The 11,381-nt window shown below is 38.2% G+C and overlaps 2 protein-coding genes across 2 annotated transcripts in view; both read left to right on the forward strand.

Annotated features, from left to right (window-relative positions):
- The first annotated feature begins 4,000 nt into the window (after window positions 1–4,000).
- Window positions 4,001–11,381, forward strand: part of LOC118321448 (pre-B-cell leukemia transcription factor 1-like) — a 25,594-nt gene continuing 18,213 nt past the window's right edge. Inside the window, exons 1-2 of the mRNA XM_035652766.1 lie at window positions 4,001–4,009; window positions 10,618–10,808. Of these exons, the coding sequence (XP_035508659.1) occupies window positions 10,645–10,808 (164 nt within the window). The 5' untranslated portion in view covers window positions 4,001–4,009; window positions 10,618–10,644. The remainder of the gene's footprint in view (window positions 4,010–10,617; window positions 10,809–11,381) is intronic.
- LOC118322310 (ubiquitin) lies at window positions 7,305–8,799 on the forward strand. Its single transcript, XM_035653959.1, has 2 exons — window positions 7,305–7,460; window positions 8,212–8,799. The coding sequence occupies exon 2, from the start codon at window positions 8,219–8,221 to the stop codon at window positions 8,450–8,452; it is 234 nt and encodes a 77-aa protein (XP_035509852.1). The 5' UTR covers window positions 7,305–7,460; window positions 8,212–8,218; the 3' UTR covers window positions 8,453–8,799.

An 11,381-nucleotide genomic window follows, 5' to 3' on the forward strand; every position in this document is an offset into this window, starting at 1 on the left:
CGCAGCTCAGATTCTAGTCTCAACATATGCCACTTTGTGCTCTGTTTAGTTGACAAACTTTTGTGTGCAATTGTGGAATATTAAACCAGTAAGGTGCATGTGAGGATGTTGTCTCTGGTACGCCTCCATCACATCATCGCCCACAGTGTCACTTCTAACAGAGGAGAAGGCAGCAAACACTTCCTTTTCAAGCGATTTCTTTGGGAATAAAAGACAATGTGGGAGAGAAACCCAGAAAATGAGGAGGAATTACAACAAGGTAGCCACGCAAGACACCGGGACTTGGAGATGATGAAACAGAAGCCCACTTTAGAACAGAGAGCCCTACAAATCTTACAAGTCCCTAGTTTATCAAAGCCAATCCAGGAGGCAAAGCCCCCCCACCCCCCCAACTCGCTCAGTCATTTCATGCCCTCACACAGCTTCTCATCTCCGCAGAGAGGTGAAGTTTGAAACCAGATAAATAGTTCACCCCATTTACCGGCAAGTCAAACACCTTCATTTCCCCCGAATGTTTGTTCAACATAGCTGGGTGACGCTTCATCCAGAATTTGTGCCTTTGCTTGTTTGTAAAAAGGGGTGTGCAATGGCTACTAAAAATAGCTCCATTGACCCACTTTTTCAAAAGGACTCACTGGCATTGTTAAAAGGGATAGATCACATAACACAAGACCTTTAATAGAAACATCCAGTCATTATCTTTTCATTATAATCTTGAAGTTATATGACTTTCTTTTATTTAAATGTCCAGCAAGACTGGTGTATGGTTTCAGTCAGTTTGCTACTGAAGGCCATGCATTTCTGTGGTTTCTCCTCTTTCAATGATCTGTTTGAACATGGACAAGACCGCATAGGAAACTACTCCTCACTAAAAGCAGCTACTGTCGGGCTGTGGAATGCCATAATAAGACATCTTTATTGCCCGTCTTTTACCTTTTACCAGCATATTAGAGAGCCCCAGTCTCCAGACAGGTGAACTCGGGGACCTACAGCAGTGATTCCCAGCCATTGGTACTTGTACTTGTACCCCAGGAGGTACTACAGCTACCAGGGCATACGTGGAAAGATTGTGGAGTAGACCAACAGATACATTTTATGTCCACATATTTGTGTTGTGCCTGTGTAACAGGTTTCTGGCCAGTACACAGCTCATCAACCTGAGTCAATTGTAACATCTGAAAGCCATTTGCTGCCACTGTGAGTGCATGGAAACTAGTTAGCAAGCTAGCAGAGGCCTCTCAATAGTTAGCTAAAAGTAATTAATAAATGGTTTAAATGATTAACTTAGATAAACTGCTGAAATAATTACATAAAATTAATGGATAAACAGGCCAAATAGTTAGCAAAAGTGGGAACTAATGTAAAAACTGTTTAAATAATTATCTGTAGATAAAAACAGCTCGCAACAAAAACACAACAATTCTTATTTTCAGGTAATAGTACACTAATGAAAACATACCTACACATACTATATTCCATGTCTGCAAGTAGATCCTCTTAAATGTTACACACTAGACCTTTAAGGGATAAACATGCTAAAAGTAATAAATAAATGGTAGAAATAATTAGCTGAAAGTGTTGGATAAAGAGTTGAACTATAGTGTGTAGGAGTCTGAAACATGGTGGTTCAACATGGCATTGAAGGCTACCTGTGGAGTCTGTAGATAAAAACGACTCATTCTAAGGTAACAAAAACACAACGATTGATATATTCATGTGATTATACATTAATGAAAACAGATGCAGCTATTGTGACTCCAAACAGTTGTAGTAAGAATGTAAACTTGACTAAACAAAGCAAAACACTGTACAATTCACTAAAGATTGTAACAATATCCACTTGTTGTGGTATTACTCAACATCCACTTTAAAATCAACTGAAATTAATACATTTCGAAGATGACAGGTGGTGCTGATGAAGAGGTACTTGAGTTCCTCTTATAAGAAGATGGGGGTACATGAGATAAGCCATTTGGTTGTCTAGCTTTGTGGCTAGAGAAAGGTCCAAAGCAGCGGAGGGCAGTGAATGGCATGTATCCAAGATATTCTGCTGACTTTTATCTTTTCTGGCTGATTTACTGAGAAGTCTTTGAACTCTCCTCAGGTGGAGTGATAAATCTTAAGCAACAAAAGGCATCTTAGAAATTTTTCCAAAAGAAATCAAGGCACAAGGATGACAAAACAAAAGACAAGCAATGCACTTTATTATACTCACAGAAGATTTATCTTCTCTTCCAACAGTACATGCTCCAGCACATATATGCTGTTTTTAAAGATCTGCTAAATCCACATTACTATGTACTCATGAATGGTTTCTGCAATAATAAAGACATTCTGAACTAAACATTTTCTCCAAAGTGAGCTGCAAGTCATCTAATGGAAGCGGTGATAAGTGTAAAATCCTGGACAACTCCCCTGACACCTTCTTGTAGATCTGAATCCAGACAGTGCGCTCTGAAGTGCTGCACTTTCATGGGAGAAAAAAAGAAGCTTGCTCCTATGGCAACAGAAAATCAGTTAAATGAAGACAAACAGGAGGCCTCTGAACCTCCACCTACGCGCGCACTAAAAAACACAACCTCCTTTCACAAATCCATCAATGTGGTAACTTTGTAGACTCGCTGAATGCTAATGGCTCGTAGCATGCACCGCTTAAATAGGTCACGACTGGGAATAATTGTATTAACTGCTGTAAATAGAAATAAACAGGGGGAAAGTGTAGAACAGTAATGGCTTGTCGGGATCTATTCAGAGGCTTTCTCAGAAAATGGCGGAGAAGTCTTGAGGGAGGCACTCAGTGTCACAATTCAGCTTTTTGTAAAAACTGCCATCTGCTTAAGAAAGCCAATTATGAACGGAGAGACTGGAAAGCAAAAAAAAATTGTCTTTAAAACTAGAAGTTTAAACCTGATAACATTCTTTAGAAAATGAGCTTCCAGCTCATATCTGAATAACACAGATAATCTGACTTTGGAGCTCTTATTCTACTTTACCTTTACACCAAATGCATTAAACAGTGATTATGGGGTCTGTAATTCAGAGTGGAATATAAGGAGAATATACACTGAAAGACTTAGTTAGTGTGGTCAGCCTAGTCTCTTTTCTGGATCTTCCCTATAAAGTTTGAATGTCCTGACTGGTTCTGAGACACAATGCCAAGAACAAGCTGTTCCCTGAGCAGCCCACAAATATGTGCAGTAAAAACAGCAGCAGGAAGTTGATCAATTCTTCAATCAGCCAAAAGTTAATCCAGCTGGTCCGATGCACACATAAAACATGTTTGCAGACACATCCGCTGTCGCTCTGTGCTCTTCCACAGTCTCAGAAGATTTCCTTGTAGCAGTTGACTCTTATTTCCTGGTTTCTTCACAAACAAATCTCTTTGCCCCTCTATCTTGGGAGCTACATTTACTCGACAGCACATTCGTAATGTTTGCTGGTCAAGCTGCTTCACTCTCTGGCTGGTGAGAGCAAGGTATTCTTTAAATGTTTGAACAGATGGCTCCCAAGAAGTCTGGAGGTAAAAATAAAAACATGTGCGTGAGGCTTGAGAGCTTAGAATGCCATCTATTCTTCATCCCTTATCTCCTCTGGGATCCTGGCCTGGGGGCTGATGGTTTTGGAAGCGCATGCACACTTGGCCAAAAACAACAGCCAAATGGTAATATATAATTTTGAGGTTGTCTACTGTATGAAAGCATTCCACTTTGAGCAGTATTATAGATGCAAATCGTGACTTAAAAAACCTAAATTTAATTCTCTAGCCTACAAAAAACACCGTTAAAATTCCCATAACGTAAACTAAAAATATTGATCATCTCTACTGAGAGTGAGTTGCAGTGGCATTCACTGACATACACTTGTGTTTTAACCTTTTAACAGTGCCATCCAGAAAAAAGCAATGGGATGTTTTGTTTTTTTCCTTTTCTTTGCTTCTGGCCGAGAGCCACTGGCATCCCTAGAGCCATGGCTAAAGGTTTACTAATGGTCATGGCAAAAATATCAGAAAGTCACATACGCAGTGCAATCTATGTAGTACTAAATCAGACCTGAGCATCTGTGTGGTGATAAAACAGCTCTGTGGGGAAATGGATCCTCCTCTTGTGGTATTCTTCAAAGCAGTGCTTGTATTCAAACACAAAAAACAAAGTATTTTGTATGCATACAAGTTGTATCTCCCCCAGTGGTCAGAGGGAAGAGGTCACTGCCCTCAACTGTTTTTGTGCTGTTATGTATTCCATGACGATATCCAGCTCGGTCAACCAACAGTCAGTCTGTTAGTTTGGTTGGTTCACCGCTTTGTTCCAGACTGAAATAGCTCAAATTTTGGATTGATTATTATGAAATTTGGTACATACATTCATGCCCCTTCAGGATGAACTGTAAGCATGTTGGTGATCGTCTGACTTTTTATTTAGCGCCACATCATCAGGTCAGAATTACAGCATGTCTAATACTTTAGCTTATTGCTAAATACCTCTTAATTAAAGGCACTCCTGTTAGCCTCAGTTGTACTTCATACTTTACAAAATAGTGTACCTAATTTGCTAATTAGTTAATGTTACGATGTTAACATGCAAAAACAAAGACAGTGAACATGGCATAAGCATGCTAAACTGCTAAACATCAGCAGCTTCATTATGAGTATGTTAAGCTGCCAGTGTTCTCTGTCATCACTGCTTGCTGAATACCTTCGGAAACCCCCTCCCTCCACATGTGGCCAAACATTTGAGAAACAATCCCCATATTTAAACAATATCACATCTGTCTAAGATGGACAGCTTTTGACTAAACCTTCGAGTGTGGCCATTCAGAACGAACGTCTTACGAGCTAGTTATGTTCAAGCATAATCTAACCCTTAGCATGTTTGCATTAGCATTTAGTTTATTTAGTTATTTATTAGCATAGCCCTTATAGTCTTGTTAAAAAAGTAAATGTATCTGACTTTTAGGGGATTTCATTAACATCATTTTGTTCAGTAAGCCCTAAACGAAACTGAAAAAAAAAGATGAAGTGAGTTCTGCCGGTAACTTTCTAGACGGAAACCACCTGAAAAACTCTATCAAATGGTTAAGAAACCCATTAAAGGGTTAAGATATGTAATTCTGCAGGAAAACAAATCCTTACATTATATATAAGTGTGCAGGATTTAGTGGCATCTAGTGGTGTAGTTGCAGATTACAAACTCCCTCGTGTCTCCCTCCCATTTCAAGCGAATAGGAGAAACTATGGTGGCTGCGAAAGGCCCTGTCTATAGAGCCAGTGTTTGATTTGTCTATTCTGGGCCACTGTAGAAACATGGCGGTTCAACATGGCAGATTCCGTAGAAGAGGACCCACTCCCTCATTCTGAGGTAACAAAAACACAATGATTGTTATATTCAGGTGATTATACACTAATGAAAATATACATGATATAATTGTACTTTCCTGCCAATAGATCCTCCTGAATGTTACATATTGGACCTTTAAAACAAGCCTGACTGCTAACAGTGTCTCTGTGATATGCTGGATACTAAACTCAAAAAACCTGTTTTATAACTGATATTAAGCTCTGAAAGTCCTCCAGGTGTAATTACTCAACAAGTTTGCAAATGTGTCAAACAAAACTTCTGTGAGTGTATTTTTGCATCATATTTTCATAATGAAAGTGTGAAATGTAGCTCCAGAAAGCCTCAAATTGAAGCTGGCATTTAAAAAACATTATTTTTTTTCCAAAGGGATGAATATTAAAATGTCAGGAAGCTCATTTTTGAAACGTCGGACCGGAGGCAAAATGTGCACTTCAGACAAGAAATGTTGCATTAATGATTATCTGAAATCAAAAGACAATTACAAAGAGTGTAGTCAGCCTAATAATGTCCCCAGCTAGTCATTAGTTTTACAGACAGACAGTTGTTTCTGGTTAATGACGGAATAGTGATGAGGGGGTTAAAGGTCACAGGGTAACTAAAATCAATAGGTTTCTTCCTGTTGGGAAAAGGTATCAAATATTTTGTCAATTGATGAATAATGAGTGAGAAGATTCTGCTTGTTCAACAGTATGAAGGCGTGCTGCCGGGGAAAGGCTCAAAATCAATATCTGCTTACCTCCAAAAATCACATTAACTTGGTCATTTGTTTTCAGGAGAAGCAGAGAAATAAACAGACCGATGAAAACACAAAGTGACGGTATTTCATGTGTTCAGTGAGGATGGGTTTCATCTGAATATCTCATTGATATATCTGACAGCACTGGGTGGTCTTTTCTAAGTGTTCTATTTGTGATCTCAGTCAGAAACTACAGCAATCAGAGGTTTAAACTGAATGCTGCACAGACTGTACAGCCCTCGGAGGCCCTTGTGATTTTGAGCTGTATAAATAAACTGACTACACTTGACTAATCAATAACTATGTGTTATAGTTGCAGCAGTAACCGACTATAAAGCCCGTCGATCCTCGTATTTAGAGCCTCAGGAGGCTTTAACCATGTTGTAGAATTAATTAGTATCATCAGGACCGAACCCAGATGGCAGAAATTGGCAGGAAGATGATTCTCGGGAACACCTGGAGAGCCTCTTTCTCCATAAGTCGTTGCATATGGACAGAAACATATCTCCTGGAGTGAATGTGGAAGCGAAAGGATAAAGTTTACAGGATGTCTGACTTGTAAAACTTGCCGCTGTTGCCAGGTTGTTTTATTTTCGTTTATTCTCATATTTTAACTGTGTTTGTTACGGTTACCTATAGCTTATCTTTATTGTTTGTTTGTTTTTATCTCATTTATTTTGTCAAGCACTTTGTGACATTGATAAGTGCTGTAGAAATAAAGTTATCATAATTATTATTGTTATCTTGTACTCACTCTCAGGCTTGTATTGTTTATTTTTCCTTTTTCTGTCTTTTTTGAAGTTCTGTGTTTGGAAAAAGGCTGTATTATTTTGTTTTATTTACAGTACAGTGTTGAATTTTCAAAATAAAATGCAAGTCATAACAACAATAACAACAACCACATTTATTATTGTTATAATAATACTAATAATTATTAAGTATTATAATCATTTATATTATTATAATAATTGATTATTATTATGATAAGAATAGAAAAATAAGATTTTTATTAGAAATATATTATTTGTTGTTGTCGACCGTTTCCGGTTTGCTCTTGTCCTGAATATCATGTATACATACGCGCAGGCTGTGAACGGACATTTTTCACCTTCACGTCTAAAAAAAAGGCAACTTCTCTCCCCCATAAAAACTCTGATTGTGTTTACATTCAGAATATGTTTGTTTAACTAACTCCAAACTCATTTTACAGGGTTTTTAACAGATAAACATAGGTTATAGTTCCACTGGGTGGCACAGCGGAAGGATCGCTCACTTGTTGCCTATAAATACCCCTCCGCGGCTCTTTGTTCATAACAAACTGACTGCGCTCAGAAGTGACCGGAACAAACACCCGCGGGAACCATTTGTTTGTAAGTAATTTGACTATTTTAAAAGCAATATCCACCCTGTTTAAGCCAAGTGTTACGTACGTGTCGTTATCTGATGTTTTGTGTGTTTAATCGACTTTAATTCAGCTGTTAGTAGCGGATGAATCAGCTTTTTTTTTGTTGTGGCAGCTAACGTTGATAACCGCGGCCTGACGTAATAAAAACCACAGTTCATCTTTTATTTCCGTCGGTTAACGCGGCAGAGAAAGAGATATAAGCCTTTAAAAGAAGGGGAACCGTTGAAAGAAAACTATAATCGCCTCAAAAACGAGAAACGTCGAATATTTCTGGCGACATCCGGTTACCTTAGCAACATTAGCTCGTTAGCCGACGAACAAACAGGGCGGAAATATGGAACAGCGCATGCGCAGTTGTTTCAAAAACACGAATAAAAGTTAAATTCACAAATTAATATTAAATTATTTGGATTAAAAACTCAACTAACTGCTTGTTTTTGAGGTGAGGATTTTATATTTAATAGTAAAATACATGTTTACGCACTTTTGTGTTTATATTTCAAACATTTTGTATAAGAATGTAAAATAAATTACTGACAAATTTATCAGAATAGTTAATAATAATTTCTCCATTACCTGATAATTGTATAAACCTCTTAATAATTAGACTTTATTGTGTTTACGGCTTGTTTTTGTGACGTTACGTCTGGTCCATAGTGTAACTGCAGACACTCTGTTCAGGTCTCTAACATTAAATACACTCTCTCTCTCTACAGTGCCAAGATGCAGATCTTTGTGAAGACCCTCACCGGTAAGACCATCACCCTGGAGGTGGAGCCCAGCGACACCATCGAGAACGTCAAAGCTAAGATCCAGGATAAGGAGGGAATCCCCCCGGACCAGCAGAGGCTGATCTTCGCCGGCAAACAGCTGGAAGACGGCCGCACTCTCTCCGACTACAACATCCAGAAGGAGTCCACCCTCCACCTGGTGCTCCGCCTGAGGGGAGGAAACTAAAGTGCCACCTCCTTTACTCCAGTGTTTGCTCCTTCTGATCCGCTGTCTTTTGTTTCTTATTTCAATAAAGGTTGCACATTCCTGAAGGTTTCTTTCAGACTTTTAATGATATTGCTTTGCACTTTAACCGCCTGGCTGAGAGCTAAAGCTTTTCTTTGCTTCCAGAACTTGAGGTAAATGCAGAACAGGATGTTTGTAACTGTTTGTGGTTGAAGTGGTCCAACGTTAAAGTTCACTAACCTGCTTCATCAGGTTCGCTTCTGACACCTCAATGTTTGTTTTCATTATGAGCTTCATGGAAATGCTGTTACTCGTTATCTGAACTAATAAATGGCTTCAAACTGTCACTGCTCGTTTGTTTTTAATGATTCATAGAAATATAAAGTTTTCAACACTTCAGATTCAACCTTCAACAAGAGTTTCTTATGTTTACACCTGAAGTGGTTTCAGTCCCCCAGAAGTACTCGGATCCTTCAGATAAAGTAAGTGTAGTCCACTGAAGTAAAACGTACAAAAGAACAAGCTTCAGAATCTACTTAAATACCAAAATCCTAATGTGTAATGGCCCGTTCACAATAGTTATATTGTAGTTCACATAATGCTGTCAATGTAGAACTCATTACTATATACTGTGAGGTGGCTTGGGAATTTCCCAGAGGATCAGTAGTTTTATCTTTACGGAGTATTGGAGCCGTACTAAAATCTTGGAAATTATGAGAATAAAGTCGTAAAAATACGAGACTGTACAATAGAAGAAATTTGTTCCGAGTGCGTGGTTCTTTCTTCGAAATAGTCCTGATACTGATAATTTGATGCTGATGAGCCAAAACATGAATTATTTCCTTATTTGTGAAACTGAAACTTCACAAGATCAACGTTCCTCACTTTAACGCAGCGGGAAGAGTTCTCATAACTGTAAAACTAACAATTACATTCAGTTTTCTTCACAGAAATACTTATCACATTAAAATAGTTTCAGTTCTTCCACATTAATAATTCAGCCAAACTCATCCTAACATGTTTTGCAACTTAAAAAGGTTATTTAAACTCATGAATTAAGAGTTTATCTTGCAACCTTTTAATTAAGTGGTGCTAATCGGTCCACTGAATTACTTTTTAGTGAATAATTAATCAGACTCTAAGTTAAAGTACCTTACTCACCTCCCTTTCTCATAAAATTATGACTTTATTCTCGTAATGTTACTACTTTATTCTCGTAATGTTACGACTTTATTCTCGTAATTTCCTCCCCCAAAATAAGTTTTCTCTTAGTCTGGCCCTAATACTCCATCGTACAATCCTCCACTGTGCAGTTGGTGTCTTTTATTGTAAGTGAGCTAGTGCAGTTTTGCTAAGGAATGAAAGTACTTTAACATGAAACTCCATCCATTTATTTTTTTTGTCACTTTTTTAACAAATTTAATCTAATATTGGACAGATTTGGCACATACAATATGTGGGTGAGCCTGATTACATGATTACATTTCTTAAAGCTGAAGTAGTTAAGTTTTATAAAAAATATTTTCTGTTAGTCTTTCACTATATCCTGACAGTAGTACATGAGACAGATAATCTGTGCCTCGTTCCTCTGGCTCCTCCTGGGGCTCCTAATGCCATTTGTCTCATGAGACTCAACAATCAATTATCTTTAAGCCTCCAACCGAAAGTGTCTTTAAATCTTTCTTGGCTCTGATTGATTGTTTTCAATTCTTGCAAATGCCATATTATATGAAAGTAGCACTTCTGGTTGCAGGTGCACAGTACCCTACTCTATGTAGCGCTGCACTAGTGGGAAGATGCATCGGTTTTTGCAAGTCAAAAATCCAATAGAAAGGAAGCAATACAGAGAGAAATACTACTCATTACAATGAAAAAAGCAATTTGTGATTAGAGACCCCCACTGATGTATGATTTTACTGCTTACTAAGGGGCTCAGTTCCCATTGCCTCCCAGATAACTCGAACCCTGGTTGCTGCCAAATCTTTCTGGATGTGGCCTCTTTGAAATACAGTAGGTTGGCATACCTCTGAAATATATTTGACCCTTTTTGTTTTGTATGCATTCTGCCACCAGATCAAATATGTTATGATTAATTTTCTCATGGTGAGCCCATATGTACTTTATATTACATACATCTCCTTTGTGTCTCTGTGATATTTCATTAGGCCTGCAATGAATTCACCACTCATGTAATGAACCTGCTGAAAGAGCAGTCACGGACACGGCCCATCTCACCAAAAGAGATTGAACGCATGGTGAACATCATTCACCGCAAGTTCAGCTCCATCCAAATGCAGCTCAAGCAGAGCACCTGTGAGGCTGTCATGATCCTGCGCTCTAGGTTCCTGGACGCTAGGTGAGTCTGGAACATAAAAACATACATATAGAGATGTAAATTTGGATGGTGTCATCAGCTAGATCCAGATATTGATATCTCAACAACTACCCCCCAGATGGCCGTTACTGAAGAAACCTTCAGTCAAATATGTTCTCCATCTTGGGTATAATGAGTTCACCTGGATATGGGGGAGTTTTTTGTAATTGAATGGAGACAAGATGAGTTCTTAACAGATATCTTGTCTAAATGAATTTGTCACAGGCAGCTCTGGGCGCAAGATATTATGTGCAAGAAGGTTATGCAAGAGTTCACTGAGCCAAGAGCATGGCAGAGAAATATATGGGATTAGATATCCTCTATATTTAGAGAAAATATTTTTTGCTCAAAGGTAATATATATACTCATACTTGCATGCAATATCTTGAACCCAGAGCTGTTCCCATTCACTTGAATGAGAGAGTGATATTTTTTACTGGTACTGTATATATCTGTATGTAAATAAGTAAACGCGTTGCCATGTAGATTTATTTTATGTCCTGCAGATGGCTGGAGCCAAGATATGGTAAATGGTAAATGTAAAATACTTGTATA

The sequence above is a fragment of the Morone saxatilis genome, unplaced genomic scaffold, assembly GCF_004916995.1.
Source record: "Morone saxatilis isolate NCDOM2014 unplaced genomic scaffold, NCSU_SB_2.0 Contig12, whole genome shotgun sequence".
NCBI lineage: Eukaryota > Metazoa > Chordata > Actinopteri > Moronidae > Morone > Morone saxatilis.

Excerpts from the sequence above, each read along its gene's own strand:
- LOC118322310 (XM_035653959.1), top strand. The coding sequence starts at position 8,219 with ATGCAGATCTTTGTGAAGACCCTCACCGGTAAGACCATCACCCTGGAG.